At 43.7% G+C, this 17771-nt stretch overlaps 1 protein-coding gene across 3 annotated transcripts; it reads right to left on the bottom strand.

The window, feature by feature from the left end:
* Positions 1–1362: 1362 nt before the first annotated feature.
* On the bottom strand, positions 1363–15881 carry POFUT3 (protein O-fucosyltransferase 3). 3 transcript variants are annotated; one of them, XR_013179838.1, is made up of 6 exons: positions 15607–15881; positions 13484–13687; positions 12527–12812; positions 6319–7154; positions 1746–5052; positions 1363–1593 (listed from the first exon to the last, which is right to left on the bottom strand). XR_013179838.1 is itself a non-coding variant. In XM_077171406.1 (5 exons), the coding sequence occupies exons 2-5, from the start codon at positions 13562–13564 to the stop codon at positions 4828–4830; spliced, it is 1428 nt and encodes a 475-aa protein (XP_077027521.1). In that variant the 5' UTR covers positions 13565–13690; positions 15607–15881; the 3' UTR covers positions 1363–4827. The 3 variants fall into 3 exon arrangements, 2 of the variants coding, with proteins under 2 accessions (XP_077027521.1, XP_054508289.1); XM_077171406.1 differs by having other exon boundaries at positions 1363–5052; positions 13484–13690; XM_054652314.2 differs by having other exon boundaries at positions 1363–5052.
* Between the last annotated feature and the right edge of the window lie 1890 nt (positions 15882–17771).

The raw sequence follows: 17771 nt of genomic DNA, 5'->3' as shown, positions 1-17771 counted from the left end.
TCTCTCTTTGCATTAATTACAGAGCCTGGCTTTAATCCTGGCCTGGTTTGTGAACAGTCCCCACAGAGTTGTGCAGCACAGCACTGTAGTGTCAGTCATATGAGACCTCCCCACTGTCACCTCATGCATACACAGCAGCGACACACTTTTCTACAGAGGCACAAAGCCACCCTCATTGTATTTCATGTCAGGCTGACGCCATGCTGCTGACAAAACAGAGCATCACGTGCTCTGCAAATGTGCACTACCAGCATCAAGATCTTTGCTTTTCTTTAATGTGTGCCACAAGCAAGCATTCGGCTTTGTTTCTCCGTAAATGCTGCATGAGGGAGGAAAGCTGGGGTTTGACCTCTGAAAAACACAATGCACAGTTGTGCGCCCACAGCATAGGATCAAGGTTTGTCTTGCACTGAAATGAACACAGTTAAAGTCCTCCTCATGTTTTTTAATTACTACTTCAGTCTTCAGCTTGCTGTTCATTTTCTAGGGCAAATACTCCATTGTGCCTTTAACGTATTCCAAGCACACCAATCTCATATGATCTGCTGTGTTTACACCCCCACTCCACTAGGCCCTTCCAAAGTGTTGGTTAGCGTCAATGTTAAGGAGATTTTTGAAAAGCTAAGAAATATGCAAATTTGAATCAATATGGGAAAAGCAGGTCAAGTGATCAGAGTTCAGAGGAGGAAAGAAATTTTAAACCTCAATTCTGTGCATACTTGGGATCAAAGCTATGTGGCAAGAGGGCCCCATCACTGGAGTGCTGCTGGAGAGCATGGAGGAGGCAGAGCACTTTAGGCAATGAGCAACCCAGCTGCACAGCACTCTGCCACGAGACAGGGCACTGTTAAGGGCTCATGGATAATGGCCAGGGGGTTGCCAAACACAAAGGGTAGCATGGGGGCATCTGCTGCAGACCCCCTCAACAAGAGGTGGAGCAACTCTTAGGAAATTGGAGGAAGCTTCACTATGGCAGGGCCAAGTGTTCCAAGTGACATTCCCCACTAGCTGTAGCTTCTGGTAAGGCCCTGTGCTGGGGTACAAAAAATCCACTGGGAGTGGAGCAAAAAGGGCAGTATCTGCATGGGGATGCACCACAGGCAAGAAGACACACAAGACAGGGGTGTGGTGGAGTATGAAATATAAATCCCAATATTTCCAGGTGTGTCGTGCCTGGCCCCGTCTGGCCCTCGCTGCTGGGCCAAAGGCAGCAGCTGTGGTGTTTCACCGCAGAGATACCTTTGGCCGGCTGGATGCTGCAGCTCGGCACTCAGAACATATCCAGGCATAGTAGAAACTCAGTTTACCTCTGGTGGAAAAGGTTCAGGCGATGGTGAAGAGAAACAGGAGAGGATTCTATCATAGAGTTTTAATCCAGAGTTTTAATCCAGGATGACAGACCTCTGAATCTTGTAACAGCTCCCAACAGAATCCCAACCGCATGGTCCCGTCTCCTTTTAAGCCCAGGAACAGGGGGAGGGGAAAGCAGAGGTTGGCACACCTGGGGGGTTGAGATAGGTGAAACGGGAAATGGCATCACACTGCAACAGTGGAGGGCAGGGTCAGTGACAGCCCAGCAATCGCCCAGCAGGTCTGTGGGAATGAAACAGACGAAGATTGAGACAGAAGGACTGGGAACAGGTACAGGCATGGCACAACACAGCCCAGACAGGGACTTGGGACCTCAAAAGGTATGACAGGGGAGGGCCCAGATGAGGTTTCTCCCAGCTCCTTCTCACACTCACCTTAGCTGTTTCCCTGCAGCCTGATTCCAATACCACTGCACTTCCCCAGACTTTCCCAGTCTCACCAGGGAGATGCTGCAGATTTCTGAGACACGTCCAACTTGAATGCAGACATCTTCTGAAGGGGTCTTGAAGTTTTGTACTTCAAATGCAAAGGTCACTGTGAGCTCAGAGGCCACAAATATTTATGACTCCAGGGGTAGCTGACAGGTGTGGGTTCAGTGGAATAAATGCAAACCCATAAGGAACTGTCCTTGTCATGTCAATATGCCACACCAGAGGAAATCAGGACATCTTGTTACCACCATATAAGAGGCTGGGAAGCATGCACTTCATACAGAATCAGATGTTCATACAGAATCAGCTCTCATTTTTAGAAGTACAGAGTTTTTCTCAACTATTCTGCTATTGTCTTTCTAGGGCAAAAAGAAACAAAAAAAAGAAAGAAACTGTACCATCTGTGTCTGTGAAACAAACTGCATCCCTCTGTTGGCTAGAATTACAAACCTGTACATGGCAGGAAAGCTAGCAAATCTGCTAAATAAAAAATTCTGCTTTTTCCTCCTCAGTGCAGTAGTGGGAGAGAAGAGATCAACCTAGAATTCATGATGGTCAGTCTTTCTTACACTTGATAATTTTGCACAAATTCTTGCCATAAATCTCCTAGAGTGATGTTCACAAACCCTCCATCCAGCACAAGAAAAAAGATTCTAGAAGGTAATTAAAAAATGAAGAGGCCAAATGGAGATTGCTCTGAACTAGCTTGTGGGACCCAAGAGTTTACCCTGTAAAAAGAATGCACTGTGAGAGGACTAACAATTAAACCGCAGTACACCTCTAGGCAACTGCTCTGGAGACTCATCTTTCTATTGTGTACAGCAGTGGGTGAACATGCTACCTCTTCTGAAACACAGACTGCTGACCACTTGAACTATCAGAATGTGGGTCGCAATCCTTCTTTCCCTCACACTCCACCAAATTAAAATGAAGGATAACAAAACACTAAAAATTGAGATAAATATGTCTTATATCTTTGGGTAATATCTATATTATCCAGACTGCTCAAGATGGTCAGAATCTGACAGATTCCACCACGAAAACACAGAAAGAAATCCAGTTGTGTAGTTCCTGAGGTCTTTAAACAACATGGCTTGAGAGTTTTGGCCAAGGAGACAGCAGAACATCACAAAACAAAACAAAACAAAGCAAAACAAAACAAAGCAACCAAAAAAACAGTAACAACAAAATGCAGTCTTTCATGTTTCTTTATCATCCTGGGAGGTGAAACAGACATTCATGGCAACAGATAGGCATTCAGCAGCTCCCTTTGCAAATGTTTTGGTGTTTATGTCCAGTTTTCAGCCCTGATCTAGGGAACCCTGTAAGTCACTTTAGTTAATGTCACTTTCTTGAAAAACTTAACTCGTGGAGTCTAGTCATCATTTGCACTGCAGACCACTGGGGAAAGTGTTTAAGATGTCCAACAGATGCTGTGTGTCACACTAGGAAAACACTAGTGGTGAAAAATTTCAGTGGGAATATTTTGCTTCATCAAAACTAAATACATTCTCATAGAAACAATACCTGATACTAATGATGAATACTCTATTGTTCATGGCCACAAAACTCATGTTTCCTTTAACAGATTTAAAAGTAATTAAAAATTCACCAGCTATTTGTTGAGGAAATTTCTAGTGAGGAAACTTTTCCAAGGTAAGTAAATTTCACAGCTCAATTTCTTGGTGTAAATGCTATTCACACCCTTCTCCATTGCCACTATTTGGCTACCCCTTCATAAAACAGAAGTGTGTTTGACAGAAATTTTAAAATAGCCTGGTGCAATGAACAATTCCATGGAAATTTCACACAGGTGAAAATCTGCCTTTCCAGCAATGTAAAGAATCCTGGATTAGTAATTCCATTTGCCTGCATCATCATATGTGAGCATGTGTACGAATGAGTGTCATTCATCTGAATGGCTTCACACAGTTACTGCCATTTTTCAGATCCTCTGAAAATTGACTGAAGAAACAGACTAAGTTGAAAGAACTTGGAAAGAAAATTGCAACAGTCTAAATACTAGGCAAAGGTGTGTCTTTTGGCAAGTGATGATTAAGATCACCAAATTTTATTCTTCATCAGATTTAGAAATTTGAGATTTTGTGTATTAAAACAGGAAGGCTGCCTTTTTCTCCTTGGACCTACTGAAGACTTCAGCACCAATGGACTCTGTATTATCCCTGCCCTTTTAATTGTATAATTTCCTGTTTATACACGATACAAATACTACCATCAGAATACAAATACATCATCAGAAAGGCAAGAAGATAAATCAGATCTAAGCCAACCCTATTTCTGGGGAGTAGAGATACTCATGTGCTCTGCTTATTTTTAGCAAAAGATGGTGGGTAAATCTGAGCCAGCACGTTTTCATTCAATCTGTCCCCGGACACTAACAGATGGTGCTTCCTCGTGCCAACCACTAATGTACATTATATTGGCACTCAGTGTCAGGACACAAAGCCTGCCAAGTCGCTGCTTAAATCTGCTGATGCCAGGAAATTTGATAATAAACAGCTAGCCAGGGACACAGTCCCAAGTTTTTAGTCCACCTCCAAAGCAGCACAGAAGCTGTACCTCTGCAATGGTGTCAGCTGCTCTGCACCTTGTGACTATCAATACAGCAAAAGAGGGAACTGGACTGGGGAAAAAGGGGTCTTGAGACTAAGCAGGTATGTATCTAAAGATGAAGGGAGAGCCATCTGCTTCGGGGTAATTAGCTGTGTGCTTAAATCTGGGCTTTGAGAATCCTGACAACCTTAATGCCCAAACAGTTGAACAAATGACAATTAATATAAATCATTCTAAATATAAATATATGCATATATATGTGCATATATTACCTGGCAGAATTATTTGACTGTTTAGCATTTCTCAGTGCCCCTTGAGCACTGAACATACTAAATTCAGTCTCACAGATCTACTTCCCATGGCTACTAATCCTAAATGATAAGGTCACCTGCAAAAGAAAATTCCACAGAACTCCTCTGAGGCGCTCACTCATTTTACAGGTCCATTGTGTTTATTCCTTGAATACAAGCATCCAAAATTCTTCAGCTGTAAAATTCTTGTTCCTTTCCACCAGGTGCCTCAGTGCCCAGGCTTCTTTCTTGGATTGCTCGAAACTTGGTATCCACATCTTTTGGAGAGAAATCCAGCCAGGGTTTGACGATGAGAACCAGAATGCCTCTGGTTTGGGGCAGCTCAGATGATTTACCTGAGCCTCCCACCTCTGGGGCAGCCATCCCTGGCAATGAAGACAAATAAAAGGGGTTATTCAGGGACCCAGGCAAACAGAGAAGAAAAGTGCTATGCCATTAGTAAACTGTCAAATCACGTCAGTTACACTCTTCTTCCTGCTGCAGGCTCTACCCATGTCCCTGTGGAAGGCTATCCCTAAGTGACTGGGACAAGATCAGTCATGCTGACGAGTCATGCATCTCAGTCTCAGATAAGGTTTGGCTGCAAGTGAGCAGCACCAGCCCACACAAAATTAAATTACAAGACAAGGAGTTACATTTTCATCATTATAGTCTGGTTTCATCTTAAATATGCACACACTTACTGAGATTCTTTTTCTAAGGGGAAAAAAAAAACAATCCATGAATCTGGCCAGTAGAGTAAACTGGTCTTCATCATTTTACTGACCAGAGAGCCTCAAAAGCACAGGGAAGGAATGAATATCTGTATCTATCTATTCTCTAGCTTTCCATGGCTGCATTCCTAACTCAAAGAGAGAACATATGTCCAGATTTGCACCGGACTTAAACAGAAAAGTCTGGTTAAGTGTAATGCTTGCCAGTTTGTAATTCTCATCATTTCAGCTCACCTTAATAACTTCAAAAGTTTTCTCCATCTCCCCTCTACTGGCTGACCATTTAATGTATTGCTCAGATGGTCATCAGCTAAAGTACAGCTTCTCACAAACACACAACCTGGCTTAAAAACTGTTTCAGTGTTTGGTCACCAAATGTGCTCACAGACAATGGCATGTGAATGTACCCACAAATATATAGAAATAGACAGTGATAGAGTGCTTAAGACAGATCAGAAGACATGGATCTCTAGTTCAGTTCCCTCTTCTAAACAGGTGTAATCATATAAAATTGCCTAGGGCAAAATTGAGTTTAGTCTTAAAACACCTCCAAGGATAGAGATCCCACAACCTTTCTGGGCAACCTCTTTCCAAATGTTCCAGATCATCTGAAGAAGGTCAACATGTTAGGCTGCTTTCTGCAACATGAAAAAAAATCTTCTCCCTGAACAGCTAAGCCTGTAGCTGAAAATGATCACCAGTTCAGTGGTCAATGTCATGCGCTCACACACTGCACTGCAGCACTGTGAGGAACACACATTCTCAACACCTGTTTACATGAGGATGTACAACCCAATGGCACTTGAATACCGTGGCTGTCAGCTAGCTGGAAATCTGGTAACCAAACTTCCTGGGACAAACCTGACCCTGATGCCATTTTAAAGCCTCTCTGGGACACAAACACAAATTCACACATACCTTTTCTTTCCGTCTGATGTTTTCCCACACTCTGTTACAAACCATGCACTCAAAGGTGTCAATGTAATTGTCCTGGGTGATATCCTGCACTCCCCACTTGCGTTCCTTCATTGTTCTAAGCAGTCTTGGGTTGGAAATGTCCCCTTTCAGTTTCCATTGTAGGTAGGACTCATATTCTTCATCATTTGTATCCAGTGTTTTGATATAGTGGGCCAGATCTCGAGGGTGTGAAAAACTGGATACCAGGATTGCACTCTTGTTACTAGGAAGCCAGTCTACAATGCTGGGAGACCCAAAGTACACTGGCACTACTCCCAACTTCAGTGGCCGCCAGAGTTTTTCAGTGATGTAATCTTCACAGATAGCATTTTCAAAAGCAAGAATGAACTTGTACTGTGCCAGTATTTTTAAAAAGTTTCCATCATCCATAGCAGCTGGATTTCTGAGATGCTGAGGAAGGTCTCTATTATGCAAACATTCTCCATAAGAGTCTACTTCAATGTGGCACATCAGCTCACGCACATAGCTGTCCCGGTCAGATGGGGGGTTGCAGTCAGACTGCACGTACACAAGCGGTGCAAGCCTTTTCCTCAAGCTGTTTTTCATCTGCAGGGGGATCATGAACCTCAATGACTTCAAGACTTCTACACTCTCAAGATACTGAGTGGTCAGCGGCAGGTGAGAGTTGCGGCTAAATGTTGCAGTGTGGTTGAATAAGGTGATGGTTGCTTCATGGAAGAGTTTGTAGTTGTTTTTCGGTGACTCTTCATGGAAAAGGGCCCAGTCATGATAGTCTTTACGAGGGAGAGGTAAACTGTCTATACTGAAGTCAGTACCTAGACAAAAGCAAACAGTGTTCATCCTGCTCTTATCTATCATGTGACACTAACCACAATGACAGAAGTCTAGTTTTAATTTAGTATCAGTGCTACAACCATCACATTTCTGACACTATAAGGCAGTTATTTCAAACAATGCAATTAATGCAAAGGCACAAGAGCATAATGACAGATAAAAATGAATTTCATAGCAGAAGAACCTAGAGAAGTGGAATCAGTAGTTAATATTAAAGTGGTCTCCTTTCATGTCATATTAGTTTAAAGGCCTCTCATTTCAAAGGATCACTAGGAATTCCATATTTTAATGCACTGAAATGAGACTAGTAAGATGTTTAATAATCCCCTGGTTCTCTAAACAGGGGAACAGATGGTATTTCCTCTGTGATGTGAAGAAAATGGTTACCACAGAACTCAATTTGGTTCTAGTAATAAAACAACTAAATGGATGCTAAAATCCTGGACAGGATTAAGGAGAAAAAAATAATTACTTCAAGTTTTTAAAAGACATCGTACTGTAGAGACTTAGGAACTCTTAACTTTTCAAAGAGGAAATTAAGAGGTGATGTATCACAACTGCCTACCAGATACATAAAGAAGTAGCTTCTGGCAGAAGATAGATCCTCAAAGTAATGCCAATAGTAGAAGAAGAATAATGTCTAAACTCAAAAAACAGTCAACTGCAGAAATTGGGAAAAGTGTGGTCGATACCTTAGGACAAACCTAGATGACTTTCTCAGAGGCTGGTCTGTACAAAACTAACTTGAAAGTACCAGTTCATTAATGCGCTGCTTGCTCTCCCTTCATTATTACTGCACTACACTCTCACATCCAGCCTTACTGCAGATTATATGCAAACTTGCCCCATTTCTGTCAAGATACTTCCTCACTGTCCTAGAACTGTATCTGTTTTCTACTTAAGAAAAGGCACTGAACATACAAAACTTTTAGCTAATATTGTCAAGCAAGACAGGTTCAAAAACTGAAACTAACACTGAAGAGCTGGTTCAGAAAATATCAGAAATTCTTATCTTCAGATAAACTACCATCTGTGGCAGCCTAACCTTTGTGTAGCAAACTCCATGGATGACTGCATCTAGGACAATTGGAAATATAAGGTCTTAAACAAGTTGTGTTCAAACCAACTAAGGGGAATGGCCAGTAAGGAGCAGATTCTCTGGAGGCAGAGTAATGCTTTCTCCATGCCAGCTTCCCTCTTTCGCCATAAGACAGAGATGCACAGTCACAAGAAGCAGGGTCAAACAGTGGCCATATCTCTACAGGGGGCTATGACCACAAACAACCACAGAGCACCTCAACTCTGACCAGGAACTCTCCATAAGAAGACTGCACATGCCTTGTACTGTTGCAGACACAAAAATTCCCATCCCTGGGAAGGGATCTAGGTGTTCCCATGCCAATTTAAAAGTATATAACCCAGTACACTCTTTGCTTTGCAGGCCCCTACCCTCAATGAATGAGGACTGCAACCATCACTCCTACCTCGGACATCAAAATTGCAATGATCAAGAATCATCACTGGATCCATCAGGGGTGGTCTTTTTCCTCTTCACTATCTACTTCCTTTCTTTTATCCCTTCCTCCTCTTTTTCTCTTTCTTTTCCTTACATATTTTCTTCACAAGATTTTTATACTTTTCTAGGAAAGAATCAGAAGAGCCATATACCTCCTTTCCCCTGCAATTAATTTGTTTTGAAATTAACCTGGCTGATCTATACACACCAGTCATCCAGAGTGGTTTCATTCTAATTCACCCAAGGAATCTATTAAAAGGAACCTCAGTTACCATCCTTCAGAGGTGGGTCCTAATACCATCTCACTCACACTTGTAACTTTTCACTCTCCATTTTACAGTGGTTTGAGGTCTACCCCTGACCTTAAACCACTGATGGCAAAAAGAAGGGGGTGCTAGCAAAAGTCTTACACAGAATACTGATCTAAAAATGAAGATATAAACAAGATTTTAAAAAATGCCCAGTGGTCCTTGCAGCTATACGAGCCTGTCAAAATGACTCCAAGGACGACCTTATAAAACTAATATGAGACTTCATTACTGCAGCAGAGACAGAAGTTAGCTGTCAGTAATATAAAAATCTCCTATAGAGCAAGATCCTTCAGGAACATCAGGTGGGGATGTTTAAGGCCACTAAACATTGACCTTCTGTCTTCTGCTCAGGTCCTAAGTCCTCAGCACTAAAAGGACAAAAGGGTATGCCACTCAAGGAAAAATGCTATTTGTTTCTTCTGTTTTTGATGTGTTATCTTGTTTTTGATGTGTTATTTTGTGACAGAAGAAGGTGACGAAAACTGAAAGCTAATCAAATTCTCATGGAGAAATTCATAAAGTCTGTCTGGCTTTGAAAACGCTTTGTTTTAGGCGATGCCACGAGAAGAAACAGTGCATACCTACAATAATCAAAGGCTGTGGATTGAAATCACAGCACTGCAGCTCGGTCTCTTACAAGGGTGCTCCCTCTTTCAGGTAGTATTGCAGGGAAAAGGGGATGGAAACACAGAAAAGAATGAGAGAAAGACAAAAAAGCAACACATAAAACTTACCAAACTAGGAGACAATTAAGTCAGGCAAAGAGAAATGTAAAGAAAAATGCACCATAAAATCACAGAATCTCGGAATCATTTATGTTGGAAAAGACCTCCAAGATTATCACGTCCAACCTTTGACAAATCACCACACTGTCAACTAGACCATGGCACTTAATTCCATGATGAGTTGTTTCTTGAACAACCCTAGGGATGGTGACTTTGCTATCACCCTGGGCAATCCATTTCAATGTTTAACAACCTTTCCCATGAAAAAATTTCTCCTGATGGCTAACCTGAACATCTCCTTGGTTCAGCTTGAGGCTGTGTCCTCTCATCCTGTCACTGGTTGCCTGGAAGAAGAGGCCAACCCTCACCTGGCTACAGCCTCTTGTCAGGGAGTCATCAAGAGTGATAAGGTTACCTCTGTGCCTCCTTTTCTCCAGGCTGAACAACCCCAGCTCCCTCAGCCATCCTCACTGAACTTCTTCTCCAGACCCTTCCCCAGCTTTGATGCCCTTCTGTGGGCATGCTCCAGCACCTCAATGTCTTTTTTGAAATAAGGGGCCCAAAACTGGACACAGTACAGATCAGAGTGCATCAGAACAACTGAATTTAATACAACACTTAATCGACCTCAGTCCAGCAAGAAGACAAAAAGGATTAAAGGGAAGAAAACATCAGCATGCCCCCTACCTCTTGACATGAAGGAAATAAGGAAGCACATGATGAAATAGAAAAAAGTACCACAAGACTAGAATTATGAGCAATTTCACTTCCTCACTATTAATTTGCAAATCTTAGATATGCAGAAGAGAAATATATATGCTGCTAGAAGTTATGCATTTTAGAAGACATCTTCCATTCAGAAATCATACTCCAAGGACTCAGTGCTCCAGTACAGAACAGCTGGACGTCCCTTCTCTCTTAGGAACAACACCCCTGAGGCCCTGACAGATCCAGCTCATGCTGATTCAGTCACATTGACAGCTCATGCTAAATACTACATTCTATGAATTATGTGACACTGAAAAGGTGGAGCTGGGAATCTCTCCCAAAAGCTGAAAAAAGTCTAGCAAGGAGATACCACATTTCATTTCAAAAAAAAGACAGTGACACTTGACAAAGTTATCACCTACACTGAGGGGCTCCCCAGGCCAGCAGGACAGTGAGTCAGAACAAGCTGCAGAAAAGTTGGTGTTCCTAACAAAGCAGTTGTGCTGGGAAACATCAATATCCTTTGCACAGTGCTTTTCTTAATCTTTGGATCATTCTTCTCTTGACTAACTTACTGATCAAGTACTAGGGAAATTATTGCATTTTTTTTGGAAGGTGAAACTATGTTCTGATCCAGCCTTAGCATGGAAATTCAGATATCAAATTTTCACTCAGCAGGCTCTTTAGAGGGAAAATCTGTAAAAGTAAAATATGCCTTTTTGCAGACTCACAGCTCACTGCATCATGGCAGGGGGGAGAGAGGGAGAGAAAGAGAGAATGAAAGAAAAACTCTCTGTTTTGGCATTGTGAGATCATTTAATGTGGTTTAAAAATAAGTAACAATTTTGCATATTTTGACACTTTTCTTTACAAAATTCATAGGCATCATCACTATAAAAAGAAAAAAAAAGCTACAGGGAGAGTCTTATGCCCAGTATAAATTGTCTTTTAAAAATGTGAGAGTAAACTATGTCCAGAAGCCTGCTAAAAATGAAGAGCAACAATCCTTCTAATACTGAAAAAGACAAATGAAACTACTACTAGAGACCAAAATCACCAGACTCTACAGCTTTCCTGTCACACAATCCAGCTTTCTTTGTCTTTAATTGGGTCAGCTTTTAATTCCTTTGCTGTTATTCCTTTGCTTTCATGATTAACCACCATATTATCTGATAAAGCTGACCTACTTGGAGATCTAAAAAGATCAGTGATGAGAAGTTTTTCTTTCACTGATAACAACAAAGCTTAGGGCCCTTCTTCCCTTTATTTCCAGTTTACCTGTATTCAGATTGAGAAAATGAGATTCAGTATCCTGATTTATTTTATTTCCAGACAAAATATCTGAACATACCAGTCAGAGAAAAGCATTTGAATTTATTTTTCCACCTAAAACTTGGGCTTTCTTTCAAAAAACAACTGTATGGGGGGAAAGAACAAAGTTGATGAAGTAAGATCTACTTTTAAATGATGCATCTTTCATGCTCTGTAGACTCACTTTACAATGTACGTAATGGGAAGTCCCTGGCAGAGCCAAAGCAGCTCAGAAGGTTGCACTAACTGCTGCTCCCTGTATGGAATCAATAGGTTTCTTTCATTACATTCCATTTAGAGTCTGCTAGTAATTTCTTGGCACATGAGGCAGGGGAGTTGCATTGTTACCAGAGAATGCATTATTTTTAGACAAAAGACTTGCACAAGTGCAACAAAGGCCTTGTAGAGCGTCTGCTAGGGGTGACAAGCCAGAAGACTGGAAAAAGTTGGCTTGATCTCAGACTCTCAGACTCAGACTCAGATCTCAGTCTTTAAATGCTTTGGCAATGACATGAAATTGTCTTTTCTTCCATGAACGGGGGTACATGTGATTGGAAAGCAGTGTGAGACAAGGCATCAGTCATACTGCCGATGTACATGGTCACTCTTCAGAGTAGTTTTACAGAGCACTTGTAATGGTATTCAGCACCAAACAAAGTTTAACCCAATGAGCTGCATAAATTTCCTGTTCTAAGTCATTGCCACCTAGAATATTTAAACCCTATGGGGAAAGAACTAAGCAGGAGTAAAAGTTACTTCTTTAAAAACAAATAGATTCTTACCATAGAACAGAAATGCTCTTGTCATCCGATTGTGCTGGTAGGTCTTGTTTATAGTAAAGAAGCAAACATCCTCTCCACACTGACTGAATCTCCCTGTCTCTCCAGTCAGGGGAGACCACCAGAGCAGGACAGGATAGTGATTTACATCAGACTCTGTCTTGAAGCTGCTGTGGAGTTCCTGCTTCTTAAACTGAAAAGCATGTCTCTCCCCAGGCTTTAATGGGCTGCTGTGTAAACTGGAGATTACTGACACCTTACTCTCTGAATTGCCCAGTTCGGTGATAACCTTCAGGGAAATAAACATACATATCACAACACATCACTGTCATTAGCCAGGACATCTACTTGCAATCCAGAATTAAGGTATCAAGCACTAAGTCAGTATGTTAAGTTTCTGTCAGTCAAACGGGATGCATTTCACCGACTGCAAACATGAGGTCATACGTCAGAACAGCAAAAGCTTTAATTTTAAATTGTAAGGAGAAGGCAGAAAATACATTTCTGTACTGAGACATGGCCACATAATGTGTGACTTAACAACACAACTTCTGCTTTCTCCCTGGAAAATGCATAGGATAGAAAACAGCCCTTCAGTAGCTAGGTTTCTTCTGAAAATTAGCTGCTAAAAAACCCATTACAGCCTTGTCCCCCAGCCTAAGGAGTTCAAACACGTGAAAAGAGGAGGCAATGCAGGATAGAGGCAAGACAACATGGCATGGTATGTTGCAAAATTGCTGAGAAACTCCTCCAGGAGCTAAGGATATATGCAAGAAAAGTATTCTCTGGGTTATGTCGTTTCCAGAGTCAGCTATCACCACAAGGCCAACGCTGCTAACAGAGTAACTCCTGGTGAAGCACTGACTGGTATGGAAAATGTCTGTCGCCTCTCTCATGTGACAGAATTGTGTCCTGCTTTGACAGCAATCTCATATATACCCCACCCCCTTGCCCCTGTACCTGGAGTGTCAGCACAAGGAAAAAGGCAGCTGCAAAGCAGAAGCAAGATGCCCAAAGTATCTTCCTCCTCATCCTAATCATGCTGCACTATCAGGCCTGCCAGAGCAGTTACATCTAGGCTTTAGGAAGGTCAGCTCATCCAAAGTCTTCACTCTTTGCTGCTGGGCTTTCCCACTTTATCCTTACTGCTCTTCATGGTGACTGCTGCTGAAAAAGAGCAGAGCATCAACACAGACAGCGCCTTCAAAGCTCAGTGGTTAGTTCCATGTCTACCCATAGCCTTCTGTAGGTGCCAGAGCCACATTTTCAGCCAGGTATCCAGAAAGCAGCCTGCACAAGACAGCACTCTTGCTTACAAAGCCCCAGGCACATACTCTCCCTGTAGACATCCTGGACATCCTCTCATCCTTGTAGTGAGTGTAAGGAATGCTAATGGCACTGGGTCAGTACAGTGTGAGGGCCACTGCTTTCATGAGTTTCAGATGTCAAGCTGAAACTTGTTCCAGTACAGAACAGCTGGACGTCTGTGCTGCTTTTCAGCAGACTCACAAACAGGAAATAAACGAAGGACTTTCCTTCTCTGGGCGATCTCTGAAAATGCTCCTGGAAAGGCACACAACTACCTGGCCTTGGACTTACTACATTTCAGTCTTCTGTGACTTCACAAACATAAAGAAAGCTCATGGAATATGCTCTGTGTCCAATGCATAGAGAAAGTAGCCACACAATACACACACAAACCCAGTTAAATTTTAAAAGTTCCCCTTTCTGAGTAATCTGCACCTGTGTTGGTCTGCCTCTCTTCAAATAACTTTCCCTTCCCCAGTGCTTTTTTTGGCTTTCAGAGAACCCTACTGTTTTCTTGCATGATGGATGTTTCTACACAAAAATCCCAACTCCTGGCAACAGGAGAAGTTGTAAAATTCCAGCCACGTCTTGAAAAATAAAAATAAAGGATGGTAGAAAGATAGGACTGTAGCACTTCACACAGAGATGTGAAGTTTGAAAATGGGGGTGTTCTGAAAATTCAGAGATATGACAATGAAATTTATGCTCGTTTTCCTGCCAGCTTTCCTCCATCGTAATCCCAATCACAAAGTTCTAAAGCCCTGACAAAGAGGGATGGGTCCCAAACCTACTTCCTGCTGTTGTATTATCAGGGTGGTGTTGACAGCTAGAGGATAAAAATTATTCTTTTTCTGCTCCCACTGACACATGAGTTCATCCCTTTCCCTCAAACATCAAAAAGGCCTCTTTAGCAAAAGCTGACATGAAACCCTGCTGTGCAATTCTGCTCTGCACAGGCCAGCTGCTTTTGAAGGTCTGTGTGGGTGTGAAAGTGCATGGCTGCCAGTTAAGTGCTTCTAAGATCAGGCAGGATTCTCCATAAAGCCTCTGCACCTTCTGTGCCTCCTGCAGTATAGCCAAAAAGTGGCACCAGGAGGGGAAGGGGATGAATTCTGCCCACTGCTGTGTTGGCACAACTGGAGCTGGACAGTATTTTTAACACCACATATCTTACCAGGCCAGTGTACGGCAAAAAGCAAGATTCTGATGATCCACTGACACCGCCCTAACCCCTGCCCTGGTAAAAGAGTAGCAGTAATTGTCACATTTTCAGGTTCTAGAGGGGAACATGGGTGTACTCCACCTATTAACCCAGGGTACCACTGAGCCACTTCATTTTTGCATCTGCGGTCCCCAACATGCAGTACTTCTGCCCAGCACTGCGGTGCGCGCTTGGACTGGGCCAGGCAAGGAAAGCTCTGTCCCGTCCCAGCGCCACTGGCAAGGACGACCTTGCAAAGCTTTCCCACCTCTGTCAGGCTGAGCGGCGGCCCTGAGGACTTGAGGGAAGAAGGATAAATAACCACCCCAGGCTGCCCTGCGGGAGCAGCAGCTCCCAGCAAATCCTTCCAAACTTCCTGCCAGCTCTGGCCCCCGCCTCTCCTTCCAGCTCTGTGTCGCCGCAATTCTATGGGCTCAGCATCCCAGCCGGGGTTTTTCCCGCTCCCCGAAATGCTGCCCCTTCCGTTCCCGAGGCTCTGCGCATCCCGCAGCCCCGGCCCTGCTCCCACCGTGGGTCGGACATCCTCCGGCCGGGGGCCCGCCGCCGTACTCACCCCGAGAAACTCGCTCCCGCCTCACCGCCACCGTCTCCCTCTGGCCGGGTCTGAGGGGGTTTGGGGTGTTTTGCTGCTTTTTTTTAACTTTCAGCTAGTGCACCCACTTGGAGCGCGGAGGGGCGGCGGGCGCGGGGCGGGGGCGGTGCGGATGCCGCCTCCCTCCGCCCAGCCGCGGGGGCGGGGAAGGGGTCGGCTCTGCCTCGGGCCCCCGGGGCCTGCACGGGGTACGCGGAGGACTAATCGCCATGAGAGCGCCATCACTTCCACCCCACCCGAGTGGGCTTCTGCAAACCCTCACTGCAAGATCTCACCCAGTTCCCAAAAATAAATCCGCCCCGACACTGATTCCTATAGCTGTTTGCATAATAGCGCGCTTTGCGGTTTTGTGGGGGTTTTTTTACAACAGTGCTGGCGCTATCCTGACGGAGACTTACATCGACTGCATGAGGCCAGCGGGCAGTCAGAAAGAGAAATGCGTCACGGCAGCTGGGAAGCCCCGAGGAGAGAGAGCCGGCCCGCGCTCGCCGAGGGGAGGGCGCATCCCTCGTCCCTCTGGAGCGGGGCTGCGGCAGGCGCCCCGCCGCTGAGACCCTGCCGTGCTTCCAGCCCTGACGGGGCATCCCTGCCGCGCCGTGTCTGGCGACCAGTGAACGGTCCTGTCTGACTGCTCGGGGCTTCCTGAAGCTGGGAAACACTTGGTGCACCTCTTACTCTTCACAGATGTTTACTCCAAAAGCCTGGTTCTGCAAGGTCAGCTCAGTACTTACCCACCAGTTACAGACTTAGAAACCACCCATTCTTGTATATTTCATTAACATATTGCAAACATACACATTTGTATTAACACAGAAATACCTGATACCTATACGCTTCTCCATAGATACTTATATTTTTACAGAAACACTTGAAAGTGAGGCATCTGCTGTTTCTAACCCAGACATAGCAGGCAGGGTTGATTGCAAGGGGCTGATTACCTGAGGGAGTGGAGGGAAGCAGAATTCCAGAGGAGGCAGAGGGGACACCTGCAACTCAACTGAAATGCATGACTGATAAAAGCTGTAGAAATTTTATGCACACAGCTCATCTCCTTACTCGGGGTGTGTAATGCTGGCAGCCTTCCTGAGAGGATCAGAAGGGCACCCAGCAGGCAACACAAATCCAGCCCTCTGCAGCAGTGTCCATGAGACCCTAGCCATGCTGGCTCTGCTCCCTTTCCACTGCAGCTATTCTTGCTGGTAGCCCCTTTGGAGCAACACCGATCTCTTACTGCACCAGAGAGCTCCGATTTCTCTCTGAGCTACCAGTCTCTTCCTAAGATGAAAACTGACAAGTGACACTACAATGCTGAGACATACAGATTTACTTATACGCCAGTCTTTGTTTAGGGATTAATCCCAGCTCTTGTCCTATTTGTTGCTTCCTCCCAACGGTTTTAGCTGTTGGAGTCATATTTTTAAGTAGAAGCTTTCAAGCTGGGTTTTAATATTATCTTTGAAGTTGAATATTATCTTGAAGCATTTACAGATATTTGACCTGAACATGAAGGATCTCAACTCACTTTTAGTCATGAGGGATACAGCAAGAATCTCCAAGTATTATTTTGCAAAGCAGATTCACGTGAAAGCAGAAGTCTGTGAGGACTGTGTGGCACAATAAGTGCGTAGTTCAGTAAATTAAATTGAGTAGTTGGAAATGGATCAGAGACCTGGTATGTTTTATGGAAGGACTTCCTGTGATCCCACTGCATTTTGATCTAGTCTGTAATTTTAAACTTAGTTATATTCCTGGCTTTCACATTTCCTCAGCTGGTGGATTCCTAACTGCTCTCACGTAAAATGCCTCAGCTTCCATCAACAGGCATGACTTTTCTTAGTTACTGTCCCTCAAACCTTTTGAAGCAGTCTACAGACACAATAACCCACATCTTCAGACTGAAAATACAGAACTGAGTCCTGAGGGATAGCTGTATGATCTGCCATCCGTCCCATGCCATACACAAGCTGTTCTTGGACCAGCTCAATCCAGTGGCTCGCATCAGAGAGACTCACTTTTGTTTCTTATCCTGTTATGCCACTCTGAGGAAATAAGCTCTTATTGCAGGATTTGGTTTGTCGGTAATCCATGTTAAATAGCTGGTAAAGATGATACCAGCATATGCAATG

This window comes from Agelaius phoeniceus, chromosome Z (genome assembly GCF_051311805.1).
Source record: "Agelaius phoeniceus isolate bAgePho1 chromosome Z, bAgePho1.hap1, whole genome shotgun sequence".
Classification (NCBI taxonomy): Eukaryota; Metazoa; Chordata; class Aves; order Passeriformes; family Icteridae; genus Agelaius; species Agelaius phoeniceus.
The sequence above is the reverse complement of the archived record's forward strand: the minus strand, read 5'-3'. Positions and strand labels throughout refer to the sequence as shown.